This window comes from Dreissena polymorpha, chromosome 3 (assembly GCF_020536995.1).
Source record: "Dreissena polymorpha isolate Duluth1 chromosome 3, UMN_Dpol_1.0, whole genome shotgun sequence".
Lineage (NCBI taxonomy): Eukaryota > Metazoa > Mollusca > Bivalvia > Myida > Dreissenidae > Dreissena > Dreissena polymorpha.
In genome coordinates, this window is record NC_068357.1 from 96,336,907 (window position 1) to 96,353,255 (window position 16,349).

At 34.4% G+C, this 16,349-nt stretch overlaps 1 protein-coding gene across 1 annotated transcript; it reads right to left on the reverse strand.

The window, feature by feature from the left end:
- Positions 1–9,222: 9,222 nt before the first annotated feature.
- LOC127875423 (uncharacterized) lies at positions 9,223–15,689 on the reverse strand. Its single transcript, XM_052420488.1, has 4 exons — positions 14,010–15,689; positions 10,881–11,063; positions 10,131–10,279; positions 9,223–9,941 (listed from the first exon to the last, which is right to left on the reverse strand). The coding sequence occupies exons 2-4, from the start codon at positions 10,985–10,987 to the stop codon at positions 9,766–9,768; spliced, it is 432 nt and encodes a 143-aa protein (XP_052276448.1). The 5' UTR covers positions 10,988–11,063; positions 14,010–15,689; the 3' UTR covers positions 9,223–9,765.
- Between the last annotated feature and the right edge of the window lie 660 nt (positions 15,690–16,349).

A 16,349-nucleotide genomic window follows, 5' to 3' on the forward strand; every position in this document is an offset into this window, starting at 1 on the left:
ACCTTGAAGGATGACCTTGACCTTGTGAAGGATAACCTTGACCTTTCACCACTCAAAATGTGCAGCTCCATGAGATACACATGCATGCCAAATATCAAGTTGCTATCTTCGTGAAACACAATGTCCCCCTATATGACGTTTGACCTTGAAGGTTGACCTTGACCTTGTGAAGGATGACCTTGACCTTTCACCACTAAAAATGTGCAGCTCCATGAGATACACATGCATGCCAAATATCAAGTTGCTATCTTCAATATTGCAAAAGAATTCATAAAATGAGCGATTTGGGCCACATATATTTGACCACTGACCTTGAAGGATGACCTTGACCTTTCACCACTCAAAATGTGCAGCTCCATGAGATACACATGCATGCCAAATATCAAATTGCATTCTTCAATATTGCAAAAGTATTTATAAAATAAGCGATTTGGGCCTCATATATTTGACCTCTGACCTTGAAGGATGACCTTGACCTTTCACCACTAAAAATGTGCAGCTCCATGAGATACACATGCATGCCAAATATCAAGTTGCTATCTTCAATAATGCAAAAGTATTCATAAAATGAGCGATTTTGGCCACATATATTTGACCTCTGACCTTAAAGGATGACCTTGACCTTTCACCACTTAAAATGTGCAGCTTCATGAGATACACAAGCATATGAAGTTGCTATCTTCAATATAGCAAAAGTTATTGCAAAATGTTAAAGTTGGCGCAAACAGACAGACCAACAGACAGACCAACAGACAGGGCAAAAACAATATGTCCCCCACTACTATAGTGGGGGACATAAAAATAGCCGACAACGACCGATTAAGCTTTAAATTCCCTGGTACGTTTTAGTATATTTACCGTACCCGGGGTACATGTAAGTATACTTAAGAGTACCCGGGGTACATGTAAGTAGTACCTGAGCCGACAATGACCAATCGAGCCTTAATATGCCCTGTATTTGACAGACATATAAAAGAGACAAATGGAAAGGATGAAAAAAACAACACAGCAGTAATTAGTTTTATCAGAGACATAGATAACAGAGATAACAGAGATAGGCAGCTCGCCAAAAATAGGCAAACTCTCGCGCATCCAGTGGTTTTGGCGAGATAGGTTTAATTTTAGTCTGTGCAATAAAAGAATGCATGAACATAGTTTTTACAATTTAATGATATTTCATCAAAACTTCATCATTCATAAACACATATCAATACAACTGGCATAAAAAATAAGCAATTTATTACACGTATTAAGCAAGTTGTTGATATTACAAAATTAATAACATATCGGGAGAAAACAGCTAATATTCTGCAGTGATGCAGGCAACAAACATGTAAGCATAAGAGCCATTATCGTATGGGGCAGGGTATTAATGTTGCTGAAGGAAATTCATAATCACAAGAATTTTTCATCATGGAGATTGGACTATAAATGCGACTGAGAGTGTTAACATGTTTTTACCATAGTCATGTAAGGAAAAAGCCCCGCCCCTTGGTGGCCATGTTTTTCATGATATCATTGGGACACTCTATAGAGTGTTAAAAAGGTTTTTCGAATCCCGGACAATCGCTCCTACGCTAAATTTGACAAGGCGGACAGTCGCTCCTACGATGTTTTGACAGGGCGGACAGTCGCTCCTACGATGTTTTGACAGGGCAGAAAGTCGCTCCTACGATGTTTTGACAGGGCGGACAGTCGCTCCTACATTATTTTGCCAACCCGGACAATCACTCCTACATTATTTTGTCAACCCGGACAATCGCTCCTACATTATTTTTGACTCCACGGCAAAACATATTATTCGCTGATCAAAGGCTTACACCTATAATTAACCAACAATTAAAATTGCCAACCTGTTAACAGAAAGCCAATTTAATTAACATGAGCCGATCAATTTGATTTTAATTAATTAATTTACTTACTGACAAACTATGTTACAGTTTGTCGATTCTGTAAATATAAGGTAGTTATAAGGGCACTTTGGACAATGGTTCCTACATTATTCCTATCAGGGACATTCTTTCCTATATTACATTTATTGGAATAAGTGCCATTTTGCGAATGGAATAAACATAAAAACCGCATTAAATCAATAATTGCTATAACAACAATGGTAGTATCAATCGATAATGACCACTTTGACACCTATGATGTGCGAACCGTGCATAAAGATTACAGAATGGCGTCACATTAAAGGGGCCTTTTCACAGATTTTGGCATGTTTTGAAGTTTGTCATTAAATGCTTTATATTCATAAATGTAAACATTAAATTTTAAAAGCTCCAGTAAAAAATCAAAAATAAAATTTAAAAAAGGAAAACAAAAGTAGCCCGCAGCAGGACTCGAAGTAAAAAACGCATTAGCCAACTGAGCTATCCTGCCAAGGATACATAAGATGCGTATTTTATACCTTATATCATCGTAGTTTCACAAATTTAAACGACATCACTAGAACTTTCCAAATCATTCAATCGCTTCAATCAATTATACATTGAATACAAAATTCATGAAATGCAACATAATGGCGAATTCAAATGTACAGACATTTTCGATTTCAAATTTAAATATCTGGCTTATTTCGCATTTTTCGACACAAGTTGGCAATTCTAATTGTCGGTTAATCATAGGTGTTAGCCTTTGATCGGCGTACACTACCGGTACATTTTGCCGTGGAGTCAAAATAATGTAGGAGCGACTGTCCGGGTTGACAAAATAATGTAGGAGCGATTGTCCGGGTTGGCAAAATAATGTGAAGGGGGATTGTCCGCCCTGTCAAAATATCGTAGGAGCGACTGTCTGCCCTTGCAAAACATCGTAGGAGCGACTGTCCGCCCTGTCAAAACATCGTAGGAGCGACCGTCCGCTTTATCAAATTTAGCGTAGGAGCAATTGTCTGTAGGAGAGATTGTCCGGATACCAGGTTTTTCTATAGCTATATATAGACATATAAGGAAAAATGCCCCACCCCCTGGTGCCCATGTTTTTGAACCAACCGGAACCATTTTTGAACTTGCCCAAGATATCATTTTGACAAATCTTCTGACCAAGTTTCATGATGACGGACAATAAACCGGAACAATTTTTTAACTTGTCCAAGATTTCATTTGGAAAAATGTTCTGACCAAATTTCATGAAGTTTGGACAATTAATGTGGCCTCAAGATTGTTTACAAGGCAAATGTTGACGCCACACAACACGCACTCCACGACTGCCAAAAGGCGATCAAAAAAGCTCACCATTAGCATATTGTGCTCAGGTGAGCTAAAGGGCAAAAAGATAATCACTAGAAATTTGTTCCCACAAAAAATGGTTCTGGGCAACTTCCTAACCATGAACATATTCAGTAGTGTGTCCTGCTTCATTAACACATACTTTCATCCTTAAATATGTTTTGCCATGCTTTGATCTGAATGTAAAAAGCGAATGTCCAGGTCTCTAGCGTGCGTATTGACAATAAATTGCTTTGGATCACTTCGTTCAGTATGTTACTGTAACACTCAACCCTGATAGGCACAGTGATCTCAACTTGACAGTCTCCAACGTCAGCTGAGTCTGGTTCTGTTGTTGACGATGACTAACCACACTGAGTTGCTTTGTCTTCATACAATGCAGTGTTGACAGAAGTATCATCCTCAGTTCTCAGGTATGGATTCATCCTCATCGAGCAAGAAACCATCCTCAAGCGCTGTTGGGGATGATTCATCATGTCGAGATGGCTTGTGCTTCTTCTGCACCCCATAACTCAGTCACTCCCTCCTGGGCATGGCCAAACTGAAAATACAAATGAGCATATCAGATGAACACCAAATAATATGAAATGTATTATATGCTATTCTAAATTTAGATAAAACAAGAGATGTGTTCATCAGAAACACAATGCCCCCTACTGTGCCGCAATTTGACCTTTGACTTTGAAGAATGACCTTGACCTTGAACTTCCACCACTCAAAATGTGCGGATTCATGAGATACACATGCATGACAAATATCAAGTTGCTATCTTCAATATTGCAAAAGTTATGGCCAACGTTAATTTTTTTTCGGACGGACGGACAGACTGACATACTGACAGTTCAACTGCTATATGCCACCCTACCGGGGGCATAAAATATAAAGGCCTCATGGAATTTATAAAGAAGGCACATAAGCATGCAATTTATAATGTTTCATATGTGAATTCTTTTTCTTTCTATCAGCATTTTAACCATTTTAACCCAACAACATTCAGGCTGTTTAGTTGACTTGTTACTGCATAATGTAATAATGGCAATTTCTCCATAAGATACAACAGACTACTGCAGTTGACGGCCAGTTACCTTTAAAATAGGATTTATGTGTGTTACATGAATATTGTAACTTAAAAACTCTTCCATTATACAAAATTCCTTTTCTTGTAATAGAATGAGCTTCATTTTTATAAATTCATTGTCATATTTCAGCAAATGAACACAGAAAGACAATAAACAACCAATCCACCATTTACACCACACAATAACTGGTAATAAGACAAAATGCTGTCTTATTTCCAGGTATTGTGTGGTATTTAATATTACCTGAGCTAAGACACCTTATTAAATTATCTTCCTATATTATAAATTGATCAACAAGCACCTGTTTTAAATTAAATTCTTAGATTTAATATTCCTTGATCAATGGATTAAAATTATAAATTATTAACTAAATTCTTATCTTAATTATTAAATGACTCTTGTTTCAAAACTAAATTTATAAATTAAATCATATATTAAATGATCAATTTATTAAAACTTTCCTTAACTTATAAAACTGAAGCACTTTTTTAATTAAGCACATTCTTCGATGATTTTAACTACACAAAATAAACAAACCATTATTTATACTAATTTACACAAAGTAAGATTGTGAATGAGAATGAAGTCAAATTATAAATGTTTAAATTATTATAAAAAGTTGATTTAATTGGGGAGGGCTAATCTCTTATCTGGCACCATACTGTGTCTGCCATTATAACTTTGATATACATCAAATGATATACATCACCATTCGGTGGACGGATGGACTGACCAACCGACATGTACAAAAAATCTACCCCCTCTTCTTTGAAGGGGGCATAAATATGGGAAACCATAAAACTATTGAAATCAGAAATCTGCTTATATATAAATGCATAATAGATTGATTATTAAATGAGGCATGTATTGATACGTCTTTCTAATTACAGCATTTAAACTTAGAGCAGATAATATAAAGATTTTTTAGAGAGTAAATTTTCCCCCCACAACTAAAATTTTGTACATAACATCTAACTGTATTTTTTTCTTTATCAATTGCGGATTTTAAAAATTCACTTAACTTTGTTAAAACAGAAAGAGCTTTCTCTTACATCAAACATTCTCACAAGTCATATATTTGTACAAAATGCATAAACATATTTTTGGTGTTATTTTGATGCATGTGTATTGCGTATTTATTATTATGGTAGTTTGATGTTTAGCTGTATATGCTTATGTCGCAAATAAACTCGCTATTCTGTTCTGTTAATTTTATAATATTGGGATTTATTGTGCTAGAATCAAAGTCAGGGGAAGTCTACACTGTGTATTAGCAACCTGCTGTGTTGATCACTATCTTATTAGCTCAATACACAGGCACCTGGCTACTGTACTGGAAAAATTGGATTTACTGCCAAAATAACTGATTTCATTTATTGCTAAATTGTTGTGTACCTTAAAAAAACGCTCTACCATTGTCTTATATTTATACCGTTTGAAAAAGTTAATGACAATTATTGCAAGCATCAGTTTTATTTACCATTATTATTTCAAATACGCGTTTAATGGCAAATAATACAGGTAAAATCATTATTTGATGTGGATATCAGTACAGTTAATAAATGTTAATAAATGTCTATATATTCTAAGCATAGCATACGCAATTGTATAATTCCAAACTAATATAATTTACTTAAATATGATCTAGCTAGAATCAACATCAACATGGATCAACATCACCGTTGTACTTTTTATTTAGTTTTCAGTAATCTGTCCTTGAAATAGAGGTAGCCTTATTAAAGACAGCGCTAAGTGTGAAAGTGGAGATTAAGAAATAAGATCTATTGCATCGCACTGGCGGTATAGCCTGTAGTCTTAAATAAGACACATTTAAGACATGGATAAAATACAAATATGACACATATGAATCTTTCATTTCTTCAAAAAATAAGCACGTAGTCACATATAAATAAGACACATTTAAGACACAGAAACAATATGAATAAGACACATTTGAATCTTTCATTTCTTAAAAAAAGCATGTGAATCTTTAGAATACAATATAAAATAACATGTATTACTGACACATTATTCTCAAACAACATGTTTAATTAAAAAAATGTATCCGTACAATACTCAATATCCTTTTACAATGAATTTAACAAGTTTTCTTTAATGACCGATTCATCAAAGAAACACAAATTCCCAACCATTAACAACATGTTCAATTAAAAAAAAAATGTTTCCGTACAATACTCAATATCCTTAAAAAATATTGCTCAAAAATCTGTTTTACTATATATAACGTCTGGCATTTTTACCTATGGCATTTTTACCTATGGCATTTTTACCACTTTACCTCTGGCATTTTTACCGCTGGCATTTTTACCTCTGGCATTTTTACCTATGGCATTTTTACCGCACACCATATAAATGGGTATCAAAAAGTAAATTTCAGTAGCGTTAAAGATATCATAGCAAATTCAATAAGTATACTGTATTGATATGACAGAAATTAAAATTCAAGTATGAAATGTGTCCACTTTATCAAATTCTAGTATTTAAATGGGTCCAGTTTATAAAACTTCTTGTATTGAAATGGTTCCACATTCTCAATGGTATCGTATACAAATGGGTATGCTTTAAAAAAAAATCTTGTATCAAAATGGGTGTACTTTTTCAGAAATCCAGTATAAAAATGGGTCACCCCCCCCCCCCCCCCCCCCCCCGGGTTTAATGTCCAGGCTACATCTTGTTCGGATTTCAATAATTTTAATGTTTAAGTGGTCATTATTTTATGTTATTTTCTATTGATGCAAAGAAATACTTAAATTACTTCCCAAAATGTATAATATATTATAACATCATTATTTTTTTGCAAGCATTCCCTACACATTTGGCAACGTCAATATGGTGAAATAATCAAAAATAATATTTTCATGATATTGTTGAAAACACAATAAGAATCTTTTATTGACATACCATATATATATATATCGCTCAAATCAGCCAATGGAATAAATGAAGTGTCTTTATTTGTGTCTAGCCGCAGGAAATTTTATTGGACAGTCTGTCTTACAAAGGTCAGGTAAGGTAAAAAGCTGGCTTAGACAGCTTCCACGAGAAAGTACAATTGAAACATATACATGTAACTGTTAAGCATGTGCTAATTATAGCAAAAAACAAAACCTGCATATTTAATTGGCTCTGGAGATAATCTGTCTACTGGGGTCGGTGATGTCCCCCAATAGCTTATCTTATCAGTTAAAGATCAACGGACCCGATTAAAAAATCCTGAAATACACCAATATTATGGGAGATTATAACGTTTAAATGCATTTCCATATCATAATTCGATTAAAACCATCGTATTCAGCGAGTATACAGCCGATAACTATGCCGATTTTTCGCACTTCGTGATCGAGTCGACATTTTTGTTTCAACCGGAAGTGACGTATGAGTTAACCACGAGCTACGAGTTCATAACAAAGGAAACGATATCAGCTTTTGTCTTTTTAAAGTTCGTCATATAACGTGTTTTTATTTTTCATAGTACACATCCACAGGACATCGCATCTTGACTGTTTAAGTATTTAATTATAATTTAATCAGGCAAATATAATTGACACATTGAAAAGATATAATTATTCGCTGAAACTGATCGACGTACGAATGCCAGTCCAAATTTACTAACCGTTCAAGTTCAACACTTCAACAACGTACTAGTTGAAATAAATAATGTTGATTTGAAATGAATAATTCTTACGTAAATGGTCGTGTCATTTAATACTAAATGACCGAGAATAGATGTTTTATTTCTTTTGCTAGTATCCTGACATGGCCATTTTGTTGAAACCCGATGTGTTCCCTGCACACGATTTTTTATTTATGGTAAATTGATCTCATTTATGTCGACATTCACTTCAAAGTTTGAATGATCTCATTTCTGTTGTTTTTTAATAAATATTTTTTAATAATTAGTCTTGATTTTATATAAATATGACGCAATTGAATTTTTCTAAACTCTCCACGAGCGAGGTGACCTAATATTATTAATGAGAAATAGCATGTCAAATTTTTACTCTCGATGTTTTTGAAATGAAGAAAACATTCCAACACAACAATATATATGTAGCATACAAGTTTATTGCAACATCTAAAAATATAAATTACCACAGACACAACAACAGAACAACTTGTAACCTGACGACAAGTTTTAGAAAACTGGACGGAATAAGTAAATGAGCTTTACTAGCACAATGTTGCAATACAACTTGTCATGGAGTCAAATTAAGTACCTTTAACAAAATGACTTTTAAAACATCTTTTACAGGGGATCCAGACATAAGCCCCCCAGGACAAAACCCCCCCAATGAAAAAATAAACATTTGGACAATTGCCCCCCAGAAGAAATGACAGGTAGGATATAAGCCCCCCAGGGCTTATTTTGCATCTGGACATTTGCCCCCCAGTGCCTAATTTTAAACGACATTACTCGATTGAGCAGATAATCATGTCCAATTATCACTTCCTTTTAATCCTTTTGATTTATTAAATACAGAAGCCTTTAATTTTCATTAACAAGTATATGATCAAAGCCACATGTAACACCTTTAACAAGCTGATAATCCTTTTGATTGATTAATTAAAAAACAATTCAAATTCTTTAAGATGTTTGTTTTACCTAAGATTAGGCAATTAAAGTGAGTTTCTGGACCTTTTTTATTTCAAATTATAATGATCCAAGTTTCTATGATTATATATTTATGAGATATGAAATAATACTGAATCCAAATACAGAGATATACTAGTCTAATGGAAACAACATATGGTATTAGCACTGGGGGGCCAATGTCCACTCCTAAAATAAGCACTGGGGGGCAAATATCCAGATGCAAAATAAGCACTGGGGGGCTTATATCCTACCTGTTATTACTACTGGGGGGCAATTGTCCAAATGTTCATTTTTTCATTGGGGGGGTTTTGTCCTGGGGGGCTTATGTCCTACAATCCTTTTACAGACCAATACTATCACACAAAAAACACTACATGGTCCCAACATTTAAAAATAAAGGTGTTGACATTAACATTTTTATACTAACAGTATAGCACACAATGGGAAAACTATTATTACAGCATATTTGTCAAAATAATACATTCACATTTTTCAAAAAAATAATTGTAGTTGCTATGTTAATTTGAAACAATACGTGATCAGTGCTTCAGCTAGGTTCTAATTTGTCAAAAGGGCACATTCGTAGACATTGTCATATAAAACTTGGGGCATATCATGTGTTCACGTCGAGTCTGCACAGTCTTATCAGGGACACAGGCTAATATGGGACGAGATATTTTGCGCACGCTTTGTCCCATCTTTCCAGCGCGAGGATTTTTTAAATTAATTACAAACATATATGGCACAGGCTAATCTGGGATGACACCTTACGCACGTACACTAAACCCAGCTGGAGCAATACATGACAAATGGCATGCCAAGTTGTTTCCAATTACTGTAATTAATTAAACCTAGAGCGGTGCAACTGCACTGCTTCATTCTTTAAAATTTTCTTCGCAGATGATGCTAATGGTGGTGGAGAGAACAGAATGGAAGAAGATGCCTGCTTAGCAATCCGGGTGCTCTTGAACTGTTGTTTTACTTGCAGCAATTCAACCATGAGCTCTGTGACATAATCTGAAAAAAGCATCAACAATTTATTTTTTACTACTTGGTTAAACTATGCACATTGAACAAATAAATAAAAATACACATTTTATGCATAAAAAACAACAACAACAGTCAACTTAGTCAGTTTCACTGTTAGGTTTTTGTATATTATATATTAGAATGCCAATTTTCTATTTTGCTTAGAAGGACCATTACCATAATTGCAGGCCTCTTTGACAGGTTTCACGACATGGTGTCCCGCCTTGTACTTTGGATACGAAATCCTGTAGCGCTTTTCGCCGTTCTTCGTCTCTGCATGTTTCCTGTGCGCATTAGAAACGGAATGCAGGGCTGCCAGATGCAATCTGGATTACCAAAAATAGCCTTTAATCACAAATTATATCAACAATTACTATTTCAAATAACAACAAGGCTTGTCACCATAGGATGACATATGCCCCCTTTTTCCAAATTTGTCTAAACCTAAACGCAAAGTGTTTTTCCACATTTTTCGAAACCTAAACGCAAAGTGTGACGGAATTTCAGACAGACAGACAGACGTACAGTGCGATCACTATATGCCCACCTTCACGGGCATAAAAAGGAACTAAAATCATTTTCACAACTAATGCATATTTATTATGGACATATGCTCATGGGCACTTGATGGTTTATGAACTGCAAATGACAATGTTTATTAGTCAACTAGGATATTAATTTTACTCGAATTAAAGATCATATTTTTGGTTGTTAGAATTTCCGCAACCAATGCCGAATGTAAAAAAACCCAAACCGCATCATAATCAAATGTTGTTCTCATTAAACTTGCAGCGTGTAGGAAATAAACTAATTTTTGCCTTAAAGTTGTAGTTTTATAAATTATTACCACTGGACTATGAAAGACAAAAACAACATGCCTGCGCTAGCTCTTCTGTAGATATAATATTAATCGATCACAATTCATACCTCTGTTTCATTGCTGCGTATGAAAAGCAGACAAATTTTGCCGCAATTTGGCAGACCACCTTGTGTTGAGCCTCCAGCATCGAGGTCTGTTCAGCTGGTGACAGCATGCGAATGTCATGCGAATGTCAGAGAGAAGACGCTTGCTTCCGATGACCAACAGTAATTCCTTGTGCGCCTTCGAGCCTAAAGACAAGTAATAGTCCAACTTTCATGGCAACACATGTCATTGAACAAAATTTCATAATCATTTCATTTACATTAATCGGATGTTAAATATATAATCCGATAAATGTAAATGAAACAAGGGTTGTTTGTAAAACATGCATGCCCCCCATATGGGCTGTCCGTTGTAGTGGCAGCCATTGTGTGAATACGTTTTTTGTCACTGTGACCTTGACCTTTGACCTAGTGACCTGAAAATCAATAGGGGTCATCTGCGAGTCACGATCAATGCACCTATAAAGTGTTATGATCCTAGGCAAAAGCGTTCTTGAGTTATCATCCGACAATCATTTAACTATTTCGGGTCACCGTGACCTTGACCTTTGACCTTAAAATCAATAGGGGTCATCTGCGAGTCATGATCAATCTACCTATGAAGTTTCATGATCCTAGGCATATGCGTCCTTGAGTTATCATCCGAAAACCATTTTACTATTTCGGGTCACCATAACCTTGACCTTTGACCTAGTGACCTCAAAATCAATAGGGGTCTTTTGCGAGTCGTTATCAATCTACCCATTAAGTTTCATGATCCTAGGCGTATGCGTTCTTGAGTTATCATCCGGAAACCATTTTACTATTTGGGGTCACCGTGACCTTGACCTTTGACCTAGTGACCTCAAAATCAATAGGGGTCAACTGCAGGTCATGATGTGTTCTAAAAACACTGTATTATGTGAATTGAGAATAAGACATCAAACAGGGAATGGACATCATTTTGGTGATTTTCTCAAACAAAACTATTCATTTCATGATCGACATTTATTTTTGCAATATAGTATTAGTATCTTTAATTAAAGCTTTATACCGGTAAGCAATTTTCCATGACTATTTCATTAAAAATGGTTGTTGTTTTTTTTCATTTTAACTGTATTATAAAACTGTGTCCATGCGCAGCATTATAGCTCATTTCATGAGGATTTGTTTTTTAATTAATAAAAAAATCAAGTTTTGAAGAAATGTATTTAAATGATGCCAGTATTTATGCAAGTATCTGTTTTAATTATAATTTGTCAAACTAAATAAATACAATATATAAAAAAATATCCCAATTAAAATAATACAGTGTTTAAATTAAAAGAAAGCATAAAGACAAGAGACAAGAATAAAAGTGTAGATTGTTGTTCTAAATTAAAATGTTATTTATATTTTTTGCTGTTGTTCAAAATTAAAATGTTATTTATATTTTTTTGCAATTTATTTCCTATTCTATTTATAAATACTGTTCTATCTACTAGTGCAGTATGTTGTATATTCAGTTGTTATGATTACTGCAGTCTGATAATCTGCTTGTTTTATTACTGTCTGTGCCAAATACAATTGATAACAGTAGATCACTGATAACAATACTTGACTTTACAGAAACAAAGAGGACCATCTATTTTATGACACCAGCTTGATTTATGGCAGCTGTAGGGTGGTAATACACCACATTCTGCCAACTTGGTGCCTTGTTGGCATGGTGATTTGCAAAAATTCAGCTAGTTTAGTGACCAACTTATTTTGTACAGAAACCACCTAATTGAAGCAACTTTATAAATAAAATATAAAAATGATAACCCGAAAAAAGCTTATTTAATTTTACACATATTATAATGCTGTCATTTATTTTCTACAAGATTTGTAACACAAAATTGTAAAATAAAGTAAACTTTGTATTCATAATAGTAAAACTACATGTTTTTCTTTTTTCCACTTCAGAAATTAATCAATCAACACATCTTTAGTACATTGAATGCTATAATGAAATCTCAAAATGGCTAAAGCCCATAAGGAGCAAAATGAGTTTATTACACTGAAAACTGTTTCCAATGCAATTAATGCATGTAACAATATTAATTTGAAAATATAACATTTATTCAGTCTTAAATTATAAGCCAGACATCCCGGGTCTGGTAAGATGTTATTTGGGCTTCTAGAAATTAATAATTTATATAGTCAGGCTATTGGATTTTTCTCCTGTTTCTAATATAGAACAATGATTTTGGCTAAATATATTACCCTGAAGACTGAAATTGAACTGTTATTTAAATTATCATGGCACTACCAGTAGCCTAAATAGCCATCAGCTACTAAGTACTAGAATCAGTTGCTGTTCAATTTATGAAAACACAAAAAAATCAAGATGCATTTTATGATTCACACTACATGAAGAATAAATGGTATATAAATAATAAGACACCTGTCGGCTACTAATTCAAATTTCTTTTTTATTCTTTTAACAGTTAAATGGCACACTATTTCTAACTTATCATCTCTTTTTCTAAACCAGCATTAATACATTATTGGAAGTCTGAATGTATTTACTAAAAAGCCATTGCGTTTTCACATTTTAAACAATAAAAAGATGAGCAACACATTATTAATTGAATTTTTGGTAAATAGGTAGAAAATATGGCTTGTCAGCAACTGCTTTACATTAGAACTTGAGCTAAATTAACCGTGGTGGAAAACAGTAAGAGGTCACGGTGGTGTAGTGGATGCGGTGTCCGTCTAGCGATCGGGAGTTCCTGGGTTCGCTCCCTACTCAGGGAGCTTTCTTATTATCTCCTCCATAGACACCAAGTACTGGTTCTTCCCAGGAAATGGAATCAACAGTGTCCACTGCTTGAAATGCTAATTGTGTCGACTAGCAGTATATTTAGATAGATACAGTCATTTGTATTAAGATCGAAATGTGTCGATTTCAAACTGATGCCTGTCAAAACACTTACAATAAATAATTAGATCTTGCCGTACTGCCAAAGTCAGTTTGGTTACTAGCTGCCAACTATTCTAACTACATACAATGATTTTTAATTCAAAAGTATTTTTTACATTGTCAGTGTTTGAGCTTTTTGAAATAACATAGAACTTGTGGTATTAAGATGCATATCTGATCATTGACCTTATTAATTAAGTTCTTACCGTTTTGCGATTTCTCTTGGAAAAAACACCATAGTTGTCACGTTTCCGTTTGGGGGCTCCTAACTCGTCTGGCTTTCGGCTGTAATGCCTTGAAGTTGTCCGTGTCAGGGAACAAAGTTGGCACTGCATCAGGATGCAGCGACAGTCTCATCCCAAAGCCCGCCCCAAAGCCAGCACTCGCCATCACACTCGGGCCGGGGGTGGACAAAGCACTTATCCTCAAAATGTTTTATGCAGAGTTTTGCATATTTGCTTGGCGTAAAGTCCACCACCTTTCCGTCGATAATCCTTCGTGAATTCACGGCTTGAATCCATTTCCGCTTAATACTTTCGTCCTTTGAGAAGCCGAAGAATCCTTTCTTCTCCGTTTGCTTTTCAGAACGAGCATTGCAGCCAAACGCTGCACATTGAACCATCTTATAAATCAGTAAATCCTCAATGTCATGTAAAAGTTCGACTCGTAATCAACACAAAAGAGATTATAAATTAAGTATATGCAAGTGAATGATCAACACAGTCTTGTAATCCTTGAAGTTTTTAGGGAAATTTGCATGCTTCAGTGCATACTGTACATAACATGGGAATATTCGTCATGCGCAGTGGTGCACACATACGTCATCGGGGTAAAATAGCGGCGGAAATTGCCGAACGCGTTACGGAAATTCCCGATCATCAAAATCATCGTTTTTTTAGCTCTAACTTTTTTTTTTAATTTTATTTTTTTACTTTGTTGTTATAATATGGTATTACTTTATAAAATATGAACAGTTAGTCAGATTTCTTCTGTTGACCTTTAATTTATAAACTGCAGTGTGATAGCGTTTATAATAAAGTGAAGCAAAATGTCTATGTCACAAAAGAATGTTACTCTCAGTTGCAACTGGGCAGACATGTGGTCAATTACTCGAAAAAAAATCAATGAAATTAATTAAAACTTATTTTTTAACATGATTAATGTTTTTTTCATTGATATATTATTAATTGGTAATCTCAACCAAAGTGATCAAATTGATTACAAATGTATTAATTCATGCATTTAATAATATTTGGGCTTCTAGACCCTTTATCAACCACTGTTCATCTATAAAAAAAAATCCTATTCTTATTAAGGGTGTCATGATACGCTCCCCTTCATTACTATACGTATCGCGGTACAGTGTGTACGATACAATACGTAACGGGATACGTATTCATGGTTCAAACAGAAATCGCAAACCTCAATTCAAGCACTTTTCAAGGACTTTTTAAGGCCAAATTTTCATTTTCAAGGCCAAGAACAGTACGTTAGTTTCCTTTAAAAAAATGCATTTTCAAACCAGATTAACACATTAAATGTCATTTAATTGCTCAAACTCATTAAACTTATTCCATATTAACTCATACATGTTATTTAATTACATACAAATACATGTTTTTAATATCCATCCTTAACTCAATGAGTCTCACATATGTATTTACTTTTTAAAGTTATTACAAACAAACATATTGATTCTCAATTTCATGTTTTCTTGTGGCTTTTCAAAGCGCTTTCCCCCATCCCCCCGACATCAATGGTCTTCATACATTATCGACAATGTGCTTTTCGAATGTCATTTGTTTTCTGTACCCAGGAATATTCAGTTAACCACCCTGGTTTGAAACGACACTTCCCCATCACTGCGTTTTCACTCGCGAAAATTGATCACAACGAAGAACCTCTGACGTAGTACACATAATCTGTGACGTGTACACATACCATTTCGTACTCAATAGTGTACGAAGCTTATATTTCGTACTCAACTTTTTGCGCGAAGGAATTTATGATAAATTTTCATAATATTTCCCTTAAGAACGATTTAAGTTAATAATTAAAGCGATGATAAAAGTAATTTTGAGCAGAAATAGACATTTTTAAGGCTTTTTGTACATGAAATAAGCACTTTTCAAGCACTTTTTCAAGGCCAACCTTTGTTCAAGGGCTTTTCAAGCCTAGGACTCATTTTCAAGCACTTTTCAAGCCCTGTGCGAACCCTGGTATTGTCAGATGGAAACAACATACAAACCATTTTAAACCATTTTTTCAATTTTATTTAAAGACCTCTACATACATTCATTTCTTTAATTTGTAAAAAATGTTATTTTATTTTAAATTCATGATTACAAAATTTGTCATTTAAAAATGTGATATGAGATGATATTGGGAGAATTTCCGTTAACATTGATCCAATTACTGTGCCACATATTTTATTGATTGCGCCAATGGAATCTTTCTTGCCGCGTATTGTTACAACATCCAAACATTTAAAGTTTACTTGGCGCGTTGGCGCATATGAAAAATGCTGTACCGTACCGTACGCACTC